The sequence below is a fragment of the Mesocricetus auratus genome, unplaced genomic scaffold (assembly GCF_017639785.1).
Source record: "Mesocricetus auratus isolate SY011 unplaced genomic scaffold, BCM_Maur_2.0 Super-Scaffold_100707, whole genome shotgun sequence".
NCBI classification, from domain to species: domain Eukaryota; kingdom Metazoa; phylum Chordata; class Mammalia; order Rodentia; family Cricetidae; genus Mesocricetus; species Mesocricetus auratus.
The window spans coordinates 3,523,399-3,545,441 of record NW_024429269.1 but is presented as its reverse complement, the minus strand read 5'-3'; the positions used below and the strand labels follow the sequence as shown (position 1 = coordinate 3,545,441).

Genomic DNA, 22,043 nt, shown 5'->3' with positions numbered 1-22,043 from the left:
TACTTGTTGTGAAAGGCCATAGGATTTGTGGACAGTTTGGTATGCTCACAGTCGTGGGAGGAATCTGCAAAGATGTCACAGGCAAGTCTGAACTAGGTCTTGAGGACTGGCACTGTCAGGCAGAGATGGCAGATGAGGCCATGAGAACCCTGGACACCGAGAGGAGGATGGTGTGTTAAGTAAGAGCAAGGGCTTAGTAGGATGACGCGATGACATCAGTGTTAGTGACTATCACTTCTTCAGAGAGAGAAGGGGCAAGATTGCAATGCACTTGTCTGTCCTCTGAAGATGAAGGGCCATCCACTGAAATCGGCGGAGAGTCTGAAAGGTTTTCATACAACAGAAATGTAATGCTACCTGTACTTTATAGAAAGATAACATCTTCGAACATAATGCTCTGAATTCTATCTCCATGACCTTAAATTCTGAATTCTAACTCCATGAGCTTAAATTTTGAATTCTCTAGGCAACTTCATACACATCTACCTCTCTTCAAACTTTATTCTTCATCTTCTCAGCAATGCTAATCCTGTAACTGACTCCCTTCCCCTAAGTAAAAAATAAACGTCTATTGCGTCTAGCCCCATCCCTTACTTCTTGCTTGAATGACAGACAAGTGAAACTTGTCTGAGAGGAACCAGCACTGATGAGTTTTTCTGTTCTACGTCCCTGCCCTGCCAATCTCCCACGCTGCAGACAGCACCTTCCACTTTTATTCCATCCTTCTCAGAGTGCCAAGTGTGCCTGAACACCACAAAACAGAGCCATTTGGTTTCCTTCCTCTGCAATCTGAACTGGCCCCTTTGTTTCTGACGGGAATTCTTTCATACTTCCCTCCTCTGAAAACTTGTCACTCTGATGTCTCAAGCCCTCAAAGCCACCACTGTCACTCTTTCTGCAGATGACCTTGCCTTCATGGTTACCGGTTTGCTAAATTCCTTAGCTTCTGAACTGCTAAACTTCTCCAGGCCATTATTCATTCTTTTCTCGTAGTTGAGAAAACATAAATCATCCTCCTTTTCAAGGTCAACTTCTCTACTTGTCCTTGATTGTATTCCCTCTCCTTTTCATTTTCTCAAATTCTTTCTTGCATTTCTCTGCTCTTTTCCATACCAATGTAAAGCTCTTATTCCACTGATTTTATCATGCACATTTCTTCATTATTGTGATCTTTGAAATCAGGACACTGGTAAAATCTTGAAATTAAATGGCAGTGTTTTGCTTCTTTCTCTCTCACTGGCGTGAACAATAAGGTGTGCCTTACAATCAAGGCTTTGTCAGACTGGATGGAATACAGTGGCTTCTAAGACCTAAGGTCCCATCTAAGTGACAACTCTATGGCCAGTATACCTTATAATCTTTTGGCCAAATGGCCTGAAAGCCCATGACCGATTGGTATTCTTGGCACATTACTTAGGTTACATCAGTGTCTTGTTCAAACGTTTTCAAAGGTTTACTATGGAGGCTCAGGACACACACACACACACACCCACACACTCCTGTGCTGTGGGCTGCCATATAAGCAAGAAAGAGAGTAAGCCTGAGCCTGTCTCCTGCCAGGACAACTGCGTTTTGCCTTCCTCCGATGCCAATCTGGTCTAAGAAATGTGTTTTCTTTCATCACCGAGTCCTACAGGAGCTCATCTATTCCTTCTCAAAAAGTACCTGAAGCTGAGGTGCAGGTCAGACTCCACCTCAGCTGTCTCACAGATGCTGGGGTCATAGGTGTGTACAGTTAAGCCCTACGCAGACCATGCACAGCTGTCAGAGGCCTTTATCTCTGCTGAGCAAGAATGATGTGTAAAGCAGGAAATGAAATGCTGGTGACATGGCTGGCTTCCACAATCTGCTTCACAGAATTCTCTGTAGGGTTTTCGAAACAAATGGGCACCATTCTTACAATAAAAGGACCTTTGGGACACTCTGAAATAATTAAGAATTAGTTTGATGATTCAAACAATTCTGTCCACAATTTATGCTCTAAAAGTGAGCTGGGATCAGGTAGAGGGCATTACATTAGTGTTGTGACTGCAGTGACTAACAGACATAAGCCATACTGGGTTAGAAGCTAAATTACATTTTTCAGTTATCCATGGCATAATGTTTTCTATTAATTCAGAGTTCGTTTTTACTCGGTATTTGTAGGGTTTAACTGCATACATTGAAGATCAGAGTAAAGAAGACCCCAGTAACTTCTCTAAAATCAAGATCTCAGGAAAAGGAGAATTTAGTCATATAATTTAAGCCTTATTTTTTTTAAGTACTCTTTTTTCCCTCTATTAAAAACCGTTGTAGTTTTTTAAATCATGTGTCTGAATGTTTGCCCTTCATATATGTCTGTGCACCACATATGTGTAGTCCCTACAGAGGTCAGAAGAGGGTGATGGGTCCCCTGGAACTGGAGTTACAGATGGTTGTGAGCCACCATGTGGGGGTTGGAAATTGAGCCTGGGTCTCCTGGAAGAGCAGTCAGTGCTCTTAATGGCTGAGTCATAACTTCAGTCTCTACTGTTTATGGTTAAGAATGTTCTGCTCAGCCTCACTGCTGAGCTCTGGCTAATATTTAAAGAGCTAACAATAATTCTTCATAAATCATTTCAAAATCTGAAGAGAAAAGTTTTTCTAAATTCATTTTACAAGACTTGTACTGTCCCAATATCCTGGTGACCACAGATGTTTAAAAAAAAACAAACAAACCAAACCAAACCAAAACATCAGCTAACATCCAGTAGATGGAATCTAGGAGCACATTAAAAAGAGTATTCATCACAACCAAGTGGGAGACATCCCAGGGATAAGAGGGTCAACATGCACAAATCTCTGAGCATGACAGTCTCCCACAGTGTGAAGGACAGAAGCTGTATGACCATCTCATTGGATGCACAAAAGAAATCCGATTAAGATTCCAATACCCCTTCATGTCTGGTATTTATCATTTCTCCAACAGGAGATGAGTAAGCCTGTGATAATGGATCAGGTTTTACTCATCACTCTTCATAGGGGCCTTAGGTCTTAGCTAGCAACTACTGTATTCCATCCAGTCTAACAAAGCCTTGGTTGTAAGCAGAAGAATGAACTGGACATCACTATCACCAGTTAAAACAGTACTCAAATCAAAATTAAATATAAGACTTGAAGACAAAAGACCATTAGAAAGAAAATTATAAAGTGTTTTGGGACATCAGAATGAACAAGGATTTCCCGGACAAGACCCCCAATACTACAGGAAGTAACAAAAGAGTGAAGAGACAAGCTATAGAATCAGAGAAAACATCTGACAAAGGATTGACTCTAAAACATGTAAGGAACTTGAATCTCATCCCCACCTATGGTACATGTAAGTAAGGCACATGCCTGGGATCGAACCATATTGACAAGTCTAATATAACAAAGTCCCTGGGTCTTCCCCTTGGGTACTCGGTGAGAGGGAATGTTGCCTAGAGAAAAAGGGAAGCATCAAAGAAGAAAACAACCATGTTTCTAATTACTCACAAAGGGCCTGGTTGGCCATAGCAGAGACTAACAAATGTGTATCTGTTTACACAATAGATATGTGAATAAGAAATGCATTAGGGGGTTGTAAAAAGGAACCTGGGGTGAACAGAAAGTAGAGACTCCACATAAGGCTTCTGGAGGAACCAGCATCATTTTTCCCCTGAGCAGTTTCAGGGTCCCAGCATGCTCCACAGTATTTCCTTCAAGTATGTTGGTAGTAGCAGTGGAGACATAGGTGATTATAATTACATCAGAATAGTGTTTCTTTTGAATCGTATGTGACTAAACTGGACTGTCAAGGAAGTCAGCAAATAGGCTAATGTCTATAATTCCTTAATCACTCATTTAATCACCTCCAAACAAAGTCCTAGTTTCTGTTTATCAGTGGACTATCAGGGTGGCAAAGATGAACCAGACAAAGCTTCCCAGTGTGGTCATAGCAGACAGAGGTAAACAGAGAATTGTAAAAGGAACCACAGTGGCTGCAGGCACAGCAAGCACTATTGTAGCAGACGAGAACTGATATTTGTACAGGGTCTCAAGGAAAGAGCAAGAGCTTTCAGGGCAGAGTTTTGGCCACAGTGGATCCTGAGAGGCAAAGTAAAGGAATCCTAAGGGAGCCTGCAGCATTCTGAGACTGGAAGGGGGCACAGCACAGCCTGAGTGCATGCATGGTGCCTGAGATGGGGCAGCAGACCCAAGTGGAGGAAAGACCAACTCCACACTGTGAAGAGTGGAACCAGCTCTTTAGGCATCTTGGAGCCATGGTTTAAAGTAGGGACATCTGAGGGTCAAAGTTATTTTATAGAGCAACAGAAGCCAGGTGTGTAGCCGTAGCAGTAACTAAGGAGAAGGCATGCGGCAGGGCAAGGCATGGAGATAGAGGAGGTGGGGCCTTTTGCAGTGGTACTCACATGCCCTTATGACAGATTCATTAGTCACTGACCAGCACTTTAAGTTGTTTTTTTTGTTTGTTGTAAACAAAACAAAAAGCATTTCCATTGTAGGAGAGCTTGGCTGTCTGTTTCTAAACCCTGGAACCTCACTCTTAGTTTTCTATTGGAAATGCTTACATCCCTACAATTCTGAAATATACAGAAGGGAAAGAAATGTATGCACAGGCCTGTGGATAACACATAAAGTGACAGCAAATTCTGAGGACGCTGCACATTATCAGTGACATTATCAGTGAGTGACCAGTGCATATCTTCCCATATAGAGAAACCAAATGATTGTTTTATACACGATGATGGGAAAGAATTAAAATGAAAAGTGGCAAAATAATGTGTATGAGATGAGAAGCCATAAGCTAGGAACAAATGGCAATACCCTTGAAACTCTTTCATTTCAGTAATGGTTCAGTCTCTGAAAACTAAAGCCAGAGAATTCTTCCCTTTGTGTCTTGGTGAGAATGCAGAAAAGACAGAGACCAGCCCCAAGAAGGGTTAAAGCCACATGCACAGACATTTCCCTCTGTGTCCTCATGCAAGCTGCCTCTGCAGAAGAGATCTATAATCTCACTGCTTTAGTTATCCAGAGCAAGCTTTCAGGATTGTTTCCTACTGCCCACAATTCTGTCTGAGTTCCTTCAGAAGACATTAACATTAAACCAGCTTTCATGCTATCAAGTTTAATTGACCTGCTTCCTATTTGAGAGCATCTATGTGTGAAATGGTCTTTAGCAATAAAACAATTAAAATGTTTTCATTTCTTTTCTTTGTTTTAATACAATGGGGAAAAGGCAGAGATGACACAGATGGGAAAGCCCTCCCAATTGAGGTGATCTGTCTTTGCTATCGATTAAGGCCTAATACTTTTCCCACTCACAGATCAATAAAATGATATTCTATCTTTCCTCCAAAGATATCAAAGTTCTTCTAAGATTGATCATACCTTAAAAATTTACCATAAAACAGTCCAGGGACAGAGAGAAATAGGAAGGGCAGAACTAGAAATCTGCTGTGAACACAGCTCCATCACTGAGCCCGGTCTTGTGGCAGTTACGGGTCTTGAAGATTGTTCACTAGTCATTTGAAATGGGACAGTATAAGCTGCATTCCCAAGGATATAGAACTAACTAGATCAAGCCTTCTGACTTTGAGTCCCATATTCTTTCCAGTACTATTTGCTAAAGAAGTTGCTAGGTGAGAGGGAATAGCACGTAGCAAGCATGTAATATGAAGGGGGATGGTGGTGGCGGCAGTAGACAACACGGAGGGAGAGGGATGAAGGCACCGTTATTTTATGTTTACCCACAGTCACACATTTTATATGTATATAAACGTGTGTGTGTGTGTGTGTGTGTGTGTGTGTGTGTGTGTGTGTACGCGCGCACGTTTGCATGCATAAACAAAAATCCAGTACCAGGCATGAGGAACCTCTGTTTAAGTTGTTGTTCAGTGAATTCAAGCAACTCCCAAAACAATACAATGCTGTTGCTCTTAGTTGTTTCCCAGAGTCTGAAGTAAAGTTCCTTTTGTTGAAGATGCAATGGACTCTGCACACAAACTTGGAAGAATTCAGCTGGGTCTGACCCAGAAGCATCCTCCCTGCAGACTAGGTTTCGTAGTACTGGAAAGTGCTACAGCTGCCAAAGCAGAGAAGCAGACAATAGTCCTCCCCAGCTGAGACACCTGTGAACTACAACAATGACCAGGTGTGACAGTGGCACTTATATCTTGGTGGTAACCAATAGCTCTCTAATTGCACTTATGGACCATTTAACGGGAGGGAATCATGTCTGATAGTGTAATCACAGCCAATCACCCATGGGTAGTGAGACCACATAACCTAGAACCTACTACAGCTATTTCCCAAACCAGTATAAATCACTCTCTACATTCCCAATACTGACTCTTATACCCACAGATAAATGTAGCTTCCACCACTCATTAAAGAAGCTTCTTTTTGCAGGAGATGGAGACTATCACATAATGCCATGACTGGTCACAATGCAGAGAACAACTGATGGGGTGCCCAGTCCAAACTGATACAGCCCCTGCATATGACTCAGGGATGAAGGGTGGAAAGACTGCAAGTCACAGAGGACCAGAATGTCTGCTGTGAGACTGTGTCTTCTATATACAACATGGAAGCCGCATCTGTGAGGTCTCAACAATATGGCAGCCCAAACAAGACCTAATAATGACAACACCAGCAGACACCCCAACATTGATGAGGGAATCAAGAGACCACACCCCTAGATGAGAAGCTATCAATGACTGCTGAAATAGGGAGAACCAGCTTTCCTCAGGGATGAGCCCCTAATTAGTTACTGAATGCCACTGGTCAGCCCTGCACCGTACTTGTAGGAGCAATGCTAAATGAACTCGGCAGGCTCTGTTTATGTATTTATATGTACATACACATGCAACAATAATTATTAACGAAAAAGAAGAAACCAATAAAGATAATGCATGGAAAGTAGAAAGAGGGCTTGGTGATGGAAGGGGAGCAGCAGGGAGAGAGCAGAATATTGTAGTAGAGGATTGAAGATGATCAAAAGAATCCCATACACGTTATATACATGCATGAAATGTCATAATGAAACCTATTATTTTGTAAAATTACTAAATGCTAATACAAATTAAAATCATATTGCACATAATAAATACATATAAGCCCATTTTTTTTAAAATCAGAATTTCCCAATATAAATAGTAGGCAGTTAGATAAGTTAACAAAAAAGAGCAAGATAAAGAAAATAAAATGTCTAACAAGAAAAAAAAAGAGAGCCAGGCATGTAATTCTTAGGGAGCAGTCTGGTAATCCTGCTCCTACCAGGTGGAGGTAGGAAGAAAAGGAGTTCAAAGTCATATTCAGCTGTGAGTTTGAGGCTGACGTCAGGTGGGACTGCTCACACCTATAACTTTAGCATTAGGGAATCAAAGGAGGATGTCAGTTCAAGGGTAGCCTGGGCTACACAGTGAATTGTTATCTCAAAACAAACAAGAAAACAAAACAACAAACAAGCAAGCAAGCAGACTTTTCTCAAATCTAGCCCACCTGCTTTTCCACAGGACCACAATCGGCTATGCAGTAAGTCACCAAACTTCCTGAATTTATCTGATCTTATTCTAAGTTAAGTCCAGAAGAGAAAGATAGTTGCTAACTAAAATGTCTATAAATTACAGCATATTCCTAAAGTAGAATTCATAATAAAATTATGTTTAAAAGGTAATGTAATGATACTTAATATGAAATTACACAGCCATATCTGCTTAAAGGATATATACGTAAGATACAGAAATATGACTGAAAAACACAGTAAGCATTAACGATTACCACCTAGTGATAGCGTAAAAAGGTCTCGTTTTCTACTTTAGGTTTTCTCATATTAATCATATAATAACTTTATAATGCAAAAGGCAATATTTGAAAAAAGTGTGCTATCTTATGAGAGAAGAGGAACTATACATAATAATTATTAAATAATAAAGTTTCTTAGCTTGCCCCATGCCTTTTAACAACATTTAAGAATGTTTTGTAAATGCACTAGAGTATGGCAAGCAAAAGCCATCCTACACTAATGCCTTTTTACAGATGAGCTCATTTTTAATTCTACAGGCAGAACAAAATAAATAATGGCTCTCCCTACATCAACTTTTTAAAAGGAATACGTGAAGAGAAAAACTAAAACATAAATGAGTTCTGTTCCAGAGGAAGCTGTCTGTTTTCACAGCTTGGCAGCATCTTAAAAGTTTTAGAAGAGAAAAACTTGTGAAAATAGGAGTTTAAAGAAGAAAAATTAGCATCAGTCTATGGACAGATTAAAGACACAAGAAGGCAAATTTTCAAATCCTCACTTATAAATAAATGCCCAAGAAAGCCCATAGCACAGCCTGCTGCACGTGGATTTAAACAGACTGTAGAACAGACCCTGACAAGTAATCACAGACCTTTAAGTTGGAAGGAAACATCTCTAGGTCAGCTTCTTCTACCTGTAGTAAGAATTTCATAAGTGGAGTCAGAGAGAAAGAACTGCCTTACTCAAGGTCAAACAGCCTGTAGCTCAGGTTCATTTGCTTTTGAACAAGAATGGCCATTGTTGGCAAAGACAGGCTACTGTTTCTGACCTCATTTAAGAAATGCAATGCAAAGGCCCTGCTAATCTCACAGGTGTTCCTCCTGGAAGGGAAGATGTGATGGAACCCATGCTACCTACAGGTCCACAGCTGCATCTCACCCAAGATCTTGGCTTCCCTGAAAAAGGAAACCTCATGGGACAACCATAACTCTGGCTCACCTTCTTCCCTGGACAATAGAGGATTAAATAAACTCTGGAGTAAACCATCATTACATTACCAGTCTGTGTCTACAGTAAGGTTCACTTAACCTACATGCATCAATATTTCTGTAGACACTAGAGGGTATATATATATATATATATGCTTATAACTAACTCCTTATCAGGATGGTAAGATGACTTTTTTATTTGTTTAAAAACAAAAACAAAAAACCTCAAGGCTGAGAATTATGGACACCATGTATTAAAAGTGACCTCCCAAGGTTTTCATCTTGCAAAGCCCGTCATTGTAGATTCCACTACCTGATCCTTGATACCCAGGAATGAAAGGCGTTAGTCACTTTTCTCTTTGCTGTCATAAGTTATCTGAAAGAGGCAACCTAAGGGAGAAAGGATTTCTTCTGGCTCATGGTTTGAGGAATATGGTAGTTTGGCATGGTGGGAGATTGCTCACATTCTAGCAGACCCATCAAAAGGGAGGACAGGAAGCCAAGCCAGGTTATACACTCCAAAACCCATTCCCCAGAAATCCCTTTCCTCTAGTTAGGCCCCATCTCCTAAGAGGTCTACAGCTTTCTAAAACACAACCAGAAGCTGGGGCCCAAGGTTTCAAACATGTGAACCCAAGGGACACTTTATATCCAAGTCATTATAGATGGAGACATTTCTGGAGTTTTCTGGAAAAATAACAAAACAAAACAAACAGTAAACCTAGCAAGTTCCCACCATATTAAAGAAAAACAACTAAGAAAGAGCAATTGTCTGAGACAAGAGGTTTGGCTGAATTTCACACAATTATCAAGCATTTGGTCCAACTCTCCATTTTAACAATAAAGAAAAGGACATGTACAAAGGGTGGTGTTTGGGTCTATTCTTCCACGAACTTTCTAGAGAAACTACCAAATGTAAGTGATAAGCAAGTCAGTCAAAAGCGACAGTGGAAAGTTTACAAACTCTTGGGCATCGGGGCTGGTGAGTTACTCTTGAATCTGCTTCACCTATAGCCAGGCTGGGGCTGCACCTTTTGGCTTCTAGTTTACCGATAGGAAGTAGGTTTGTAAGAGAGAACTGGAAGGTGATCTAGAATTAAGTTTCTCATACTTGGCAGCCCAATAATGTAACATAACACAAAAATCAACAAAAGAGGATTGATTGATACAGATCAACTCACTGTCTCTTGGATGTTTTTTTTTTCTCCCTTAGAATCAATACCAAGCTTTTGCAAAATGCATATTTATGCCAAAAGGATGTCTGAGTCTAAAATGAGAACAGCTTTTCTGGAGATCAATCTTTTGGTTTTTTTTCCTCCCTCATCTCAATAAGTAGCAAACCAAGTAAAGAAACTCTTAAGAATTAGGGTTGCAATAATGTCTCAGTCTTTGGCCAAGATTGAGTGAAGAATCAGGATGCACTGGTCTGCAGTTACCCAGGTGCTTCCTGAAGCCTAGCTTTCCACTTCCTTGAGTCTTGGGTCCATGACCATTTTCAGTAATAGTCAAACTATCAGAATGTAGATAATGGGCCTTCAGCTGCCATTTAAGAGGCAATTATAGAGAACCTTGTCTCAGCACAAAACAAAGTAAAACAAACACCCCCCCCAAAAAAAACATTTTCTTAAACACAACAACAAAAGGCAGGCTATGGTAAAGTACCCCTTAAAGCCTAGCTCTCAGGAAGCAGAGGTAGGTAGATCTCTCTGGTTTTGAGGCTATCCTGGTCTACAAACCAGTTAGTTCCAAGACAGCCTGGGCTATTGTAAGGTGATCCTGTCTTTAAAAAAAGAAGTCATATTTATTCTGATAATACCTGACAGAATACATGTTACTAATCAATGCCACGGTTAAAAGACTGTTTAGCAACTGTACATAGGTTTAGTAAACTTCCAAGGGATAACTAAACAGTAAGGCTATTTTGATGACAAGTCAGCAAAATCATGATGGTTATATGACAGTCTCAAGACATAAAAAGAGTCTGGGCTTTTTAAAAATTATGTTCATTTATATATGCCAGCGGAGGTCAGAAGAGGCCACCTGATTCCTTGGAACTGGAGTTAGAGGTGGCTGTGAACTGAGAATCAAACCCAGGTCTGTGAGAGCTGAGCCACTCTCCAGTCCTAGACTGGACATCACCAAAGCAGTTGTACAGAATAATTTGTATGAGACACTGTGTCACAACCAGGACTGCTATGCTACACTACACAGGCCTTCCAAGTACAGTTTAAAGAGCACATCCAGGGATTTTGTAGCATGAAACTTAGCAGTACATTCAAGCTTCCTCAACCAAGAGACAGCCACATAGAACAGACTCACAAGTCCATAGCTTACCACACCCACCAGCAATCCCCTGTGTAAGTTGTGATCTCAGGGTCTTCCAACTCGTATCCACACTGTTAACAACAGCCAAGATCCCCTTTGATCCTGCTGATCTTATAGTGTCCCCTAGTATCTACCACAGGACTGATAGGAAGGAGAAGCTGGCATATCTGAGCCTTAAGAAAAAGTTGACTTCTTTCCCACAGAGTTTTCAGTTCAGTTAGTTCATACACATATAAGTTCAGGTCCTGATGAAGCCACTGCATCTCACAGTGATTCTTTAATATGATACCAACACTCACCTAACCGTGCTTTGTTTCATTGTAGAATATGGCTACAGGATGGCATGAGGAGCATGGGACTGTCTGTTCTACTTAATTGGCTCAGGGACTAGAGACATAGGGGTGGGTACCTTTGTTAGTTAAAAATAACAACTGTTGGCAAAGCATCCACAAGAGAATGGGGAAAACTTTTAATCCACATCAAAAGCATCATGATAATTTCTCTTTTAGCTATTTCTGTTTGACCAGAAAGGAACCAGGAAGTATAATTTGCCAATTTTAAAATGCATTTAAGGACAGTTCATCTTCTTATTGGCTATGAGAAATGGAATGGGATAACTTTACTCGTCAATAAGTGGCAAAGTTTTGTTGTTTTTTTCCTCAAATAGTCTAATGGATTGAAATGAGGTCATGTCCAGGCTCCTGCTGTCTCATATAAATGCTAAGAACTTCCTTCTCTTTGCAGAGGTACAGGAGGTGCAGCTCATCACGTTCCACTCGAGTAAATCCACAAGGGTATGGAAGAGGAGAAATTCATTTTAAAATGCAACTTCCAGTACCTATTAATTCCAAAATGTATAGTTTATTCCTCAGCATTTCCTGTTCTAGAACAGCAATGACATCAGAAGGGAGGGAGGAGAAGACCAGCTGATGGCAAGACCATCTCAGGGAGGCAGAGGGCATGCACTTTAGTTCTCATTCACTACAAATGAATGCAGGAGAATAATTTTTATGGGTCAAAGAAAAACGAAATGAAACAAAACAAAAACCAACAGTACAATGATCAAGTAAGGAAAAGGCAACACCGAGGGAATGAAAGTGATTTTTGAGTCATTTTAAGTGGGTAACTTTAAATTCTTCCATTATTACTTACCTTTGAATTGAGCTGAAGGCATGAAATTTAAGATTACTGTACTACTCTATCCCTCCTCTGAGCCTGACATGTCTGGAGGAGCAGACCTAGGGTAACAGATATCTAACCCTGCTAAGTTATAGGGTCTTCTTACAAACCCATCAATCACATTCACGCTGCACTTAGAACCATTAGCCTTCATGCCTAGTGCCACATACCCCATATACCTGCTGAGTTTAACAAAATGTTTGCCTGGAGCACAGAAAATATGTTGCTGAAGTGCTGGGTAAAACACACTGAGCAGATGGGGATAATTCTCTCTGGCAATAGTATTGTCTGTAATTCCATCCTGACAATGCACCTCAACATCAAGTCAGTGAGAAAACTGAATTTTGTAAATTTTTATAACAATTGCCCTTTATAATATCAGGAGACTTTAAAGAGCCAGCATGGCTGGAATGTCAAGTTACTTCCTTTCATGTCTAGAAAGGGGAATCTGGTCAGGCTCTAACTTCAGAAAGGAAGTCTGAGAAGACTTCAAGCCAGTTTCAATCTTTCAATTCCTATGCTGTCCTATCAACCAACCCTACTCAAACCATAATCTTGAATAACTGGCATTGAAAAAAAAAACTCTTCACTTTATTTCTATGTGAGAGGAAAGTGGCAACTTAGAAAATGGATGAGGAAAAAATGTTGATTAGGATACACTTTGGCATGGATGCAAATCAAAATGCAAAAAAGGTCAAGCTTGTAGGATGCAAGACGACTCACCACCACAGCCCAAGGTAAGAAATGCTCATAGCACGTCACTCCTGCCACAGGCGTGTCCTGCCTCCTCTCAAGCCACTGAAACACACTGCCCACAACCACTGTTTCTGCAGTGTCTCCTCTCCTTCTGTTACTTCATGCACACCACTGTTTTGGCTGCCAATCTCTTGTGTGAGGGTAACCCGGGCCCCACCTATCACCCAGGACTCCTACAGACCTCAGCACTATGTAGTTCTCTATATGGAAGAGTGAGTGGTGAACTCTTCTCCCCACATCCCTCCAAAAAAGTGAGGTGACGTCTCTGTCTCCCAGGCTGGCTTTGAACTCTGGGATCAGGTGACCTTGTCTCAGCTTGACAAACATCTGGAACAACTTGTAGGCACCACTAATCCTGTTTCAGTTGTTTTCATTTTAAAATAAAGGCAAAGCAGACTTTAACTGGTTGAGAAAAACTAAATGTGGTAACTTCAGAAATATCCAATTCAACAAAACTGTGTCTTAGTTAGGGTTTCTATTGCGGTGGAGAGACACCATGACCACAGCAACTCTTATAAAGGAAAATATTTCATTGGGGCTGGCTTACATTTAGAGGTTTAGTTCTGTTGTCATCATGGTGGTTAAGTATGGTGGTGTACTGGAGAAGGAGTTGAGAGTTCTACATCCAGAACTGCAAGCAGCAGGAAGAGAAAGCCACAAAAGCCACACTGGGCATGGCTTGAGCGTTTGAGACCTCAAAGCCTGCCCCCAGTACACACCTCCTCCAACAAGGCCACACCTCCTAACAGCCACTCCCTATGGGCCAATGGGAACTACTCTGAGTCAAACCACAGCACCATGAAAGTTATTAATATACAGTATTATTGTTATTTAGATTTTATTTCTTTTAGGAGGGTGCATGTGGAGGTAAGAGGTCAACCTGCATGTGTCAGCTCCCTCCTTTCAACATGAGTACCAGGTACATAATTCTGGTTGTCAGGCTTGGTGTCATCTCTCTGGTTCTTTTTTTTTTTTTTTTTAAATTTTGACCATGTAGTGAAAGGAAGAGTGTGAATTATTAAACACATAACATGTATGCCATGTAAACATTTAGTAGCCATGAAATCACAGCACTTCTACAGATATCTATCATCATCATCTTTTAAAAAATTTTTGTGTGTATGGGTGTTTTTTTAACCTGCAGAAGCCAGAAGAGGGCGGTTCCCCTTGAACTGGAGTTGTAGACAGCTGTGAGCTCCCATGTGGATGCTGAGAATGGAATCTCAGTCCTCTGGAAGAGCACCTTTTAACCACTGAGCCATCTCCCTTGCCCCACGGTCATTATTAATAGTCATTTTATGGCAAGTGACCTGCCTAAGGATACCCACAACAATGTGTTCTTAATCATTATATCATCAGATAACAAAAGAACACAAAACATAAAATTTAAAGCAAATACCTTAAGTTTTGTTCTCTCAATTTTTATCTTCCTACACTTATATCTGTTGATTTATTTTATTATCATTTATTGTTCTTGTCAGTTTTTGAGAGTCTCATGCAGCAGCCCAGGCTAGCCTGAAACTCATTATGCTTCCAGTCTGGCTTCAAACTCATAAGTGATCCTCCTGCCTCAGTTTATGAGTATGGGACGATAGTCTTGAGCCACCATGACTCCACCTTGCCTTGTACCTTGTTATGGAAAGATAACTACTTCCCATCATTTCCTTTGCATTTTTCCTCCAGCTTACTAAGCCCTATCTATCCTTTGCTGTGGCATTCCACTTCATAAAGTCACCATCACTGATTTAACCACTTGCTAAAAATCACACTTACATGTAAAGGGCTAAAAAACACACTCCATTTTTTTCTTGGTGTTACTAACTTGCTTCAAATCCAGGAGTTAAAGGGGTAGTTTTCTCAGCAGGCTCACTCAATTCAGCAAATTTTAGGGACAAAATTAAAAATTAAGTCAGTTTTTTTTCTAAGTTACTTAGACATGAGTTGGTAGTTTTCTCATTTTATAAGAAAGAAGTAATTCAAATGACCTCGATGAAACAGGAGATGAACAATGACTTTCTTTGCCACTTTCAGATCATAACACTCTCAAGATATTTCATTATTCTACATCTGTAAACAATGAAATTGAGGGAACCTCTCTATAAGCCAATCGCTAAAGGAGGCATTAACAATTACCAGGAGACATGAAAACTGCATCTTTGGAAAATGGTCTTCTGACAGGATCCAGTCAGTATGACTCTGCTGCCCAGGGTTAGTCTGCTCAGGGTACCCAGGCCATGCCAGCCTGCAGCTAGAGCTTAGTTTCTACAGACGCTGCTCTCCTGAACCCTCCTGGCGAGGAATTCACTGAAACTAAGAGTAAAAAGGGACAGGAACAGGACTGACACCAAAATCTAAGCACTAACAAACTGTCCTGGGAAGAATTCCAAAATGTTGAAGACCAAGTGAATTAAATTACAGAACCCTCAAACAACATTCTAGAAACATGCTTTATAAGCTGATTCATCTCTTCCATACTAATTCTCCCAGGAAGCAGTAATACACTTGTGTAAATGCATCTGTGTGTCAGACACGTCTCAAATGCAGATTATACACATGTCAGGTTAAGGGCAGGGACACCGAGTTTAGAGCTTTGATTTAATCTGTGTTTGCCACAGTTCTGTGGCTGCAATGCTATTTTTGCTCACGACAGCAGTTATTCTAAGAACCTATTTTTGGATACTTGAATTTTGGGGGAAGTAGACACTCACTCTAAAGCTTGTGTTCATTGCAGCTTCCTTGGCTTCCGGGGAGAAAATTTTAGATTAACTTCTTAAAGTTGTATTGTTAATTTCAAGGATCAAAAGAACAAAAACAATTTTCCCAGGGCTCTATGTTTATTGGTTTCCTTTTTCCCTATTACTTAAAGAAGAACAGGACAAAGACAACCCAAGAACAAAAGCATATTACAGGTATAACTTGTCCATAAGAACAGTGAAACACGCAACTAGACACATTCATTTGTGTCCACATTCTTGGACACATGACATATAATCCTTCCATCACTTGACTAGAAATAGCAGCATGAGAACTATCTCACACCTCTGACTCCAGACTCCAGAGCTGGTAATCAGTAACTGCATCACTTGACACTGCCAGGCCTCTCACATTTATTCCTGAGTCTGGTCAGGGCTTCCCCAAGTTGTAGCTTCCTTTACATTTTACCACCTGGGTTAAGAATCTATGGCCTGACTACGGAAATCAGTATGGAGATTCCTCAGGAAAATGGGAATCAGTCTACCACAAGACCCAGCAATTCCACTGTTAGGCATATACCCAATGGATGCACATTCATACAACAAGGACGTCTGTTCTACTATGTTTATAGCAGCACTATTTGTAATAGCCAGAACCTGGAAGCAACCTAGATGCTCCTCGACTGAAGAGTAGATAGAGAAAATGTGGTACATTTACACAGTGGAACACTATTCATCAGAAAAAAAAACAATGGAATCCTGAAATTTGCAGGCAAATGGATGGCCTAGAAGAAACCATCCTGAGTGAGGTAACCCAGTCACAAAAAGAGAAACATGGTATGTACTCACTCATATATGGATTTTAGACATGAATCATGGGAGTGCCTGTCTACAATCCCACTGCCAGAGAGGCAGGGAAACAGGAAGGACTCTAGAGATACCCCATGGAGGGCGTTACACTCCTTGAGGAATGGAGTGGGGATTGGGGGGGACTGGGGGAGGGGGGAGGGAGTGGGCATGGAGGGGAGGGAGAGGGAGCTGGGACTGACATAGGAAGCAAGCTTATTTCTAATTTAAATATATAATAAAAAAGTGTAAAAAAATCTATGGCCTGATCTAGAAGCTTCTTTTACCTTACTCCCTTGAGATGAAAGCAGGGATAGGAGCAATAGCCAGGTCATTCTCTGTATTCCAGTCACAGACCCTAATACTCCAGAGACACACTTGTTTCAAAAGGAACACCAAGGCCAGGTTCCTGACAGATGCTTAGGAAAAGAGTATCCTGGGCCCTGGCTGCAATCCTCCAGAATTCAAATCCAGCCTGCTCATGACCTTCTTCCACTGCAAACTGTTTCTAAATTCTCTGCCAGGCACTGCCTCTCTACCAGGAAGCAGTTGACTGACTGACTGAGTGAAGGGACAGCTTTCTGGAATGGAGATCTCATTATGTGTCTCACGTTATCTTCTTGGACAGATGTAGGCCTTTCAAGTGTACAACATAGTTAACATTTTTCCATCTGGTGAATATATAAACCCCTGAGGTAAGCGTAGCTTAGTGCTAATACACAGTAAAAGTTTAATAAGTTACTGATCTAAGATTATCCAATAATGTCATTCTAAGCTCTATTTAAATAGTCAAATCTTGAAGACAACAAATACTGTTCTAAATAGGAAATATGACCAATCTACACAAATAGAATAAACCTGTGATTCCTCATGTTTCTGTGGTTCAACCAATTATATCATTAAAATTTGTGCTGCATCTTTTCCCCATTAAAACCTTTATATGTTCTTAGCCAAACAGAAAGCTGAAAGAGGTGTTAATCCAGGGGCATACGACTTGGGCTAACCAAGGCATAGTTCACGTGCTAAGAGCAACTGCATACCCCTAGAAGAAAATGCCTTTCTTTTCAAGGAATAGGACTTATACACAATTAACACTGTCTAGAGAGACACATGTAGCTCAGCTGGTCACTGGATTTATGGCCTTAGGAAGCCATCTAACCCCCTTGAGCCTTGGTTCCCTCATTTGGAAAAGGACCACAATGAGGATCAACTGTGGGGTCAAACAGGGGATGCTTCTAATGATGTCTTCCTTTTTTTAATGTGCAGCTTTGCTGAGGTGAGGCTCACATGTGTAACAATTTACATATTTGAAACGTTTGAGTATATTCATAAAAGTGATATGCTCCTCAGCTGTTTCCTGGCCCTCGGGCCTCTATCTTCCCGAGTGTGAGCAAATACCAAGCATAATCTTTTTCTAATGATTAGATTCTTCTGGATATCCCTATAAATAGAACCACATAATATTGCCCCTTGTGATAATCAATGTTTCTGGGAGTCAATACTGGAAAAGTCATGAACATAGGATAAAGAATGCATTAATGTAAGCTAAGAAAAAAAGCAACATTCATAACATGTTAACTTATAATGACCATCTACTATAAGAAAAACACTGTGATAAGTACTGGGGAAAATACAGCATTGATCTGCTCTGGATGTGGTAAGGCACAATTCTCTGCACATGAGCGTACATGCTAGCAGGCCATAGTTTGTGGACATTCTCCTGTGAGTGCTTTGGTTTTCTCAGTCAAATGTAAAGCAGGGTCACTACAACAGAAAGAGGTTGAGGAGCTCTCAGAGAGAAAATAAAGTGTAAAATAATTTTAAGAAAGAGGAAAGAGCGAGCCAGGAAGACAAGTATGAGTGCCTGACAGAATTAAAGATCTACTTGAGGTTCATGACCATGAATTTAAAATGAGGTAAATCAGCAGGGTTTTAAGGGTTTCTTCTAGCTACATTTAGCTGCAAAAAACCCGCAGAAACTGTGTAAGTTGAAAGATGTAACCAGACATCACCTGTACCTGCAGCTTGAGCCATTAATAACGTAATGATAGCATTTCTATTTCCAGGGCCATGACAATTTTCTCAGAGTCATCTCAGGTAACTTCATACTTAATGCTGGAACAAGCTAACTCTGAAAACACACACTCTCTGCACTAACTACCAGGGAGGCATTCTACTATTGCTTAATACTTATCTCCATTAACCTTCACATCTCAACTTACCAAGGCCCTAAGGTTCCATTGATTCAATAAGAGGATTGGGTGAGAGGCAGGATCAAACCTTGTCTGATTCTCAAGTTTATCTTCCTTTATTCTATCATTACACTTAAATCTTCACTTTATAAACATAAGTACTGGAGTCTAGGGCCAATCCATTTTCTAATGGCACACTTTCCTTGGTGAGTGCCCTCATCATCACCAAGCTAAGCTCTTTTTATGCTCTTGCTGCTGTCATTCCCACGTTCAACCTACAGCTATATTCCACCTTTCTTCAGATTCCTTTCTGATAGTTGTGCCTTCTATTTATATCTTATCCCTCTGGTTTTTTTTTTTAACTGTCATTTAGGCCCTCGACATTCAGGCCCAGGGTATTCTAACAGCCCCCTCACCTAGCTTCCTATATTTCACTCATAATATGAAAATGTCCAGAGCAGGTAAGTTTGTACACACATTAATGGTTACACAGAATTAAAAACAGATGAGAGAAAAGGAGGGTAACCTCTGTTAGACACCAAGGTTCTAGGGACATAATAAAGCAGATGTGGTGACAGTTGTGTGACTACAGATATATTCAAGGCTTTAAAACATACACTTTCAACAAGTGAGCTCTATGTCAATGAAGTTACTTTTTGTTTATTTAAGTGCATTTACACATGTGTGTGGAGTTCATATGACAACTTTGTGGCGGTATCTCTCTCCTTCCACCTTTATCTAGGTTCCAGGGATTGAAATTAGGTTGCCAGGCTTGCACAGTAAGTGCTTTACCTGCTGAGTCATGTCTATGGCCTCTTTGTTTTTAATATTTACTCATCCAGACCTCTACTGACAACATTCTGGCTGTTGTCAGTGTTCTGATCTATATAACAGTGGTTTTCTTGTTTTGTTTTTTATTTCGGTCAGTATATCTTTGATATGATTTTCTGGAAACAGGAATGCTGTTCCAAAGGGCAAATCCATTAGGGCTAAAATCAGACAGTCTCTAAAAAACCAAAGCAAGTAATAGTAACAATAACTTTAGGACTTCTGCATGTGCTTAAAAGGCTTTTGCATTACTTTTGTGCTGCTCACTTTAGCCATCTTTCTCTCGGGCTGTTAGTCTTGCTTCATTTAGGAACTCTTTACATATTAAGAGTGATACAAGTTGCAAATATTTTATTCCAACTTATTTTACTATTTTGCCTAATTTTACCCCAGCAATTCTTTCCATTTATATTTATCCATCATTTCCTTTCTGTTTTTGGATTATGAAGCTCAGTTAGAAAACATCTCTCCTATTTCCAAGATATGAAGGGATACCCTATGTTTTCTTCTTCCATGTATATGAATTCACTTCTCTAATTGATTTGGAATTTATCTTCCTATACGGTGTGAGGAATGGAATAGATTTAGTTTTATCCTACACTAACATATTTGCATATGGCTTACTTGGCTGGGCTATGTATTTATACAAACATTCAGGTATGCTAAAAAGCATAGCATGTTACTCGAAGGCCAGGGGATTTTATGTTCCACTTCTGAGAATACAAAATTCCATTTTTGGAGGATGCAGATCATCGAGACAATTGCTACTTGATGCTTTGAAAGGCTTTCAGCATTTCTGAGAACTCAACCCTGAGCCACACCCTCTCTAGTTGTGCCAGGTTAAGATGAAATGATGCCAGGGAAAACTAAGTCCTAGGGTAAAGGTATTTATTAATTACACTTGAAGTTAAAAATGTTAGAACTAAATAAAAACCTTACAAAAAGATAAAATGTTATATGTTTTTTTGTCTAAAGTTTAGTCAGTGTGGTTCTACAGATGGCTGTTGCTGCCTTGGAAGAAAATTTCAGAAGGGAAACCTAGTCTCTGAGGTGCTGAGGTTCAATTCTTAAAACGCATGAAGAATGTTACATATTTTTTTCATGTTCTAATGTTTAATTCTTTTCATAGACACTATGTGATAAATGTACTTTAATACTGTAATGAGAACCCATACTAGGCACAAAGTAGTATCAAAATGTACTGTGTTACCCAGAAGAAAATACACAATGCTGTGAATAATTTAAGTTCTGCTTATTTTCATTTCCATCTGCTATGTGGAAATTCTGAAACAAACTTTCAGAAAGAATCAACCTTTACAGATGAGAGAAATGAAGCAGACTGTAATCAGATCCCCAGAACATGAGTCCCCCCCTTTCATTACAGTCAGTCAGGGTTCATTATTAAACACGTGACTCCAATCTTAGCCACAGTCAAGAGTGCGTGAGAGTACTTCACAGCAGTGGATAACCGACAGTTCCATTTTGTCCATCTATTTACTTCACTTATGTCATCCGAACTTCCACTCTAGCAGTGACGTCAATGCACTGGGAAACAGCAATGACGTAGGTGAAAGAGAGATGGCAAACACCCTGGATAACATATTGCTGGCTACAGACATTTTCATTTTACAGACAGGAAGATACAATTTTGGTCTCTGACCTGATCAGCTTTTGGTACTTCTGAATTCACATCAAGTGTTCTGTCCAGGATGCCATAGACACTAGTGGTCAGGTTAGATAAGAATGGCCCTGCTGCCTGTCAACATCTCCAGCAAATCACAGTCCTATAAATGTCACTTACGAAAAGGGTGTGGGTGGGTGAGGGGTACTCAAAGGACAATTAGAATACATACAAGTACAGCAAGGTGCTCTAAGCATGTATTTATACCATGTCAGACGGGAAACATGAAGCAGTCAAAACGTACGGAAACCAGATATGGATCAGGTTCTGCTAAATATATTTTTAGACCTTTAGGGATTCATTCATTGAGATCATTCACCTTTCGCAGAAAAAGTGAGTCTCAGTGCCCTTCTTTACTGTTCAGCACTGATAAAGACTTCACAGAGCTTTTTCAAAACAATAGAGAGATACACATCTAAAAATATTAACTTGAAAGACTGTTATGGTACTGATGACAACACTAAATTGTATGTAGGTAAAATAGACCGACAGATGCTGACCCCAGCTTTGTGAGTTCAACAACAGAGCAACACTAATAGTGCATAATATCTGCAGAGTTAGAATCTGGACCTCAGACTACTTGTTGGAAATGAAATTGGTCTGGGAGACTTACCTTTCCATGACAGCTAGGCACTCCTTTCTCCAAGTAAATCTACTCCCTCGCCGGAGTCGGAAGGTTCCAGGTGTAGCAGAGACTGGGGGAGGTGTTTGTCTCCATTCAGGGTCCTCTATTGGGATGGGGGCAGGCCTCATACTTAACGTAGCCCCTAGAATATACAAGACTTTTTTTAAAAAAAAGCAAATACCTTGCAA

The 22,043-nt window shown here is 40.3% G+C and overlaps 1 protein-coding gene across 1 annotated transcript in view; it reads right to left on the bottom strand.

Annotated features, from left to right (window-relative positions):
* Positions 1-22,043, bottom strand: part of Hmbox1 (homeobox containing 1) — a 95,032-nt gene that overhangs the window by 18,205 nt on the left and 54,784 nt on the right. Inside the window, 1 exon segment of the mRNA XM_040740738.1 lies at positions 21,844-21,997. Within this exon segment, the coding sequence (XP_040596672.1) occupies positions 21,844-21,997 (154 nt within the window).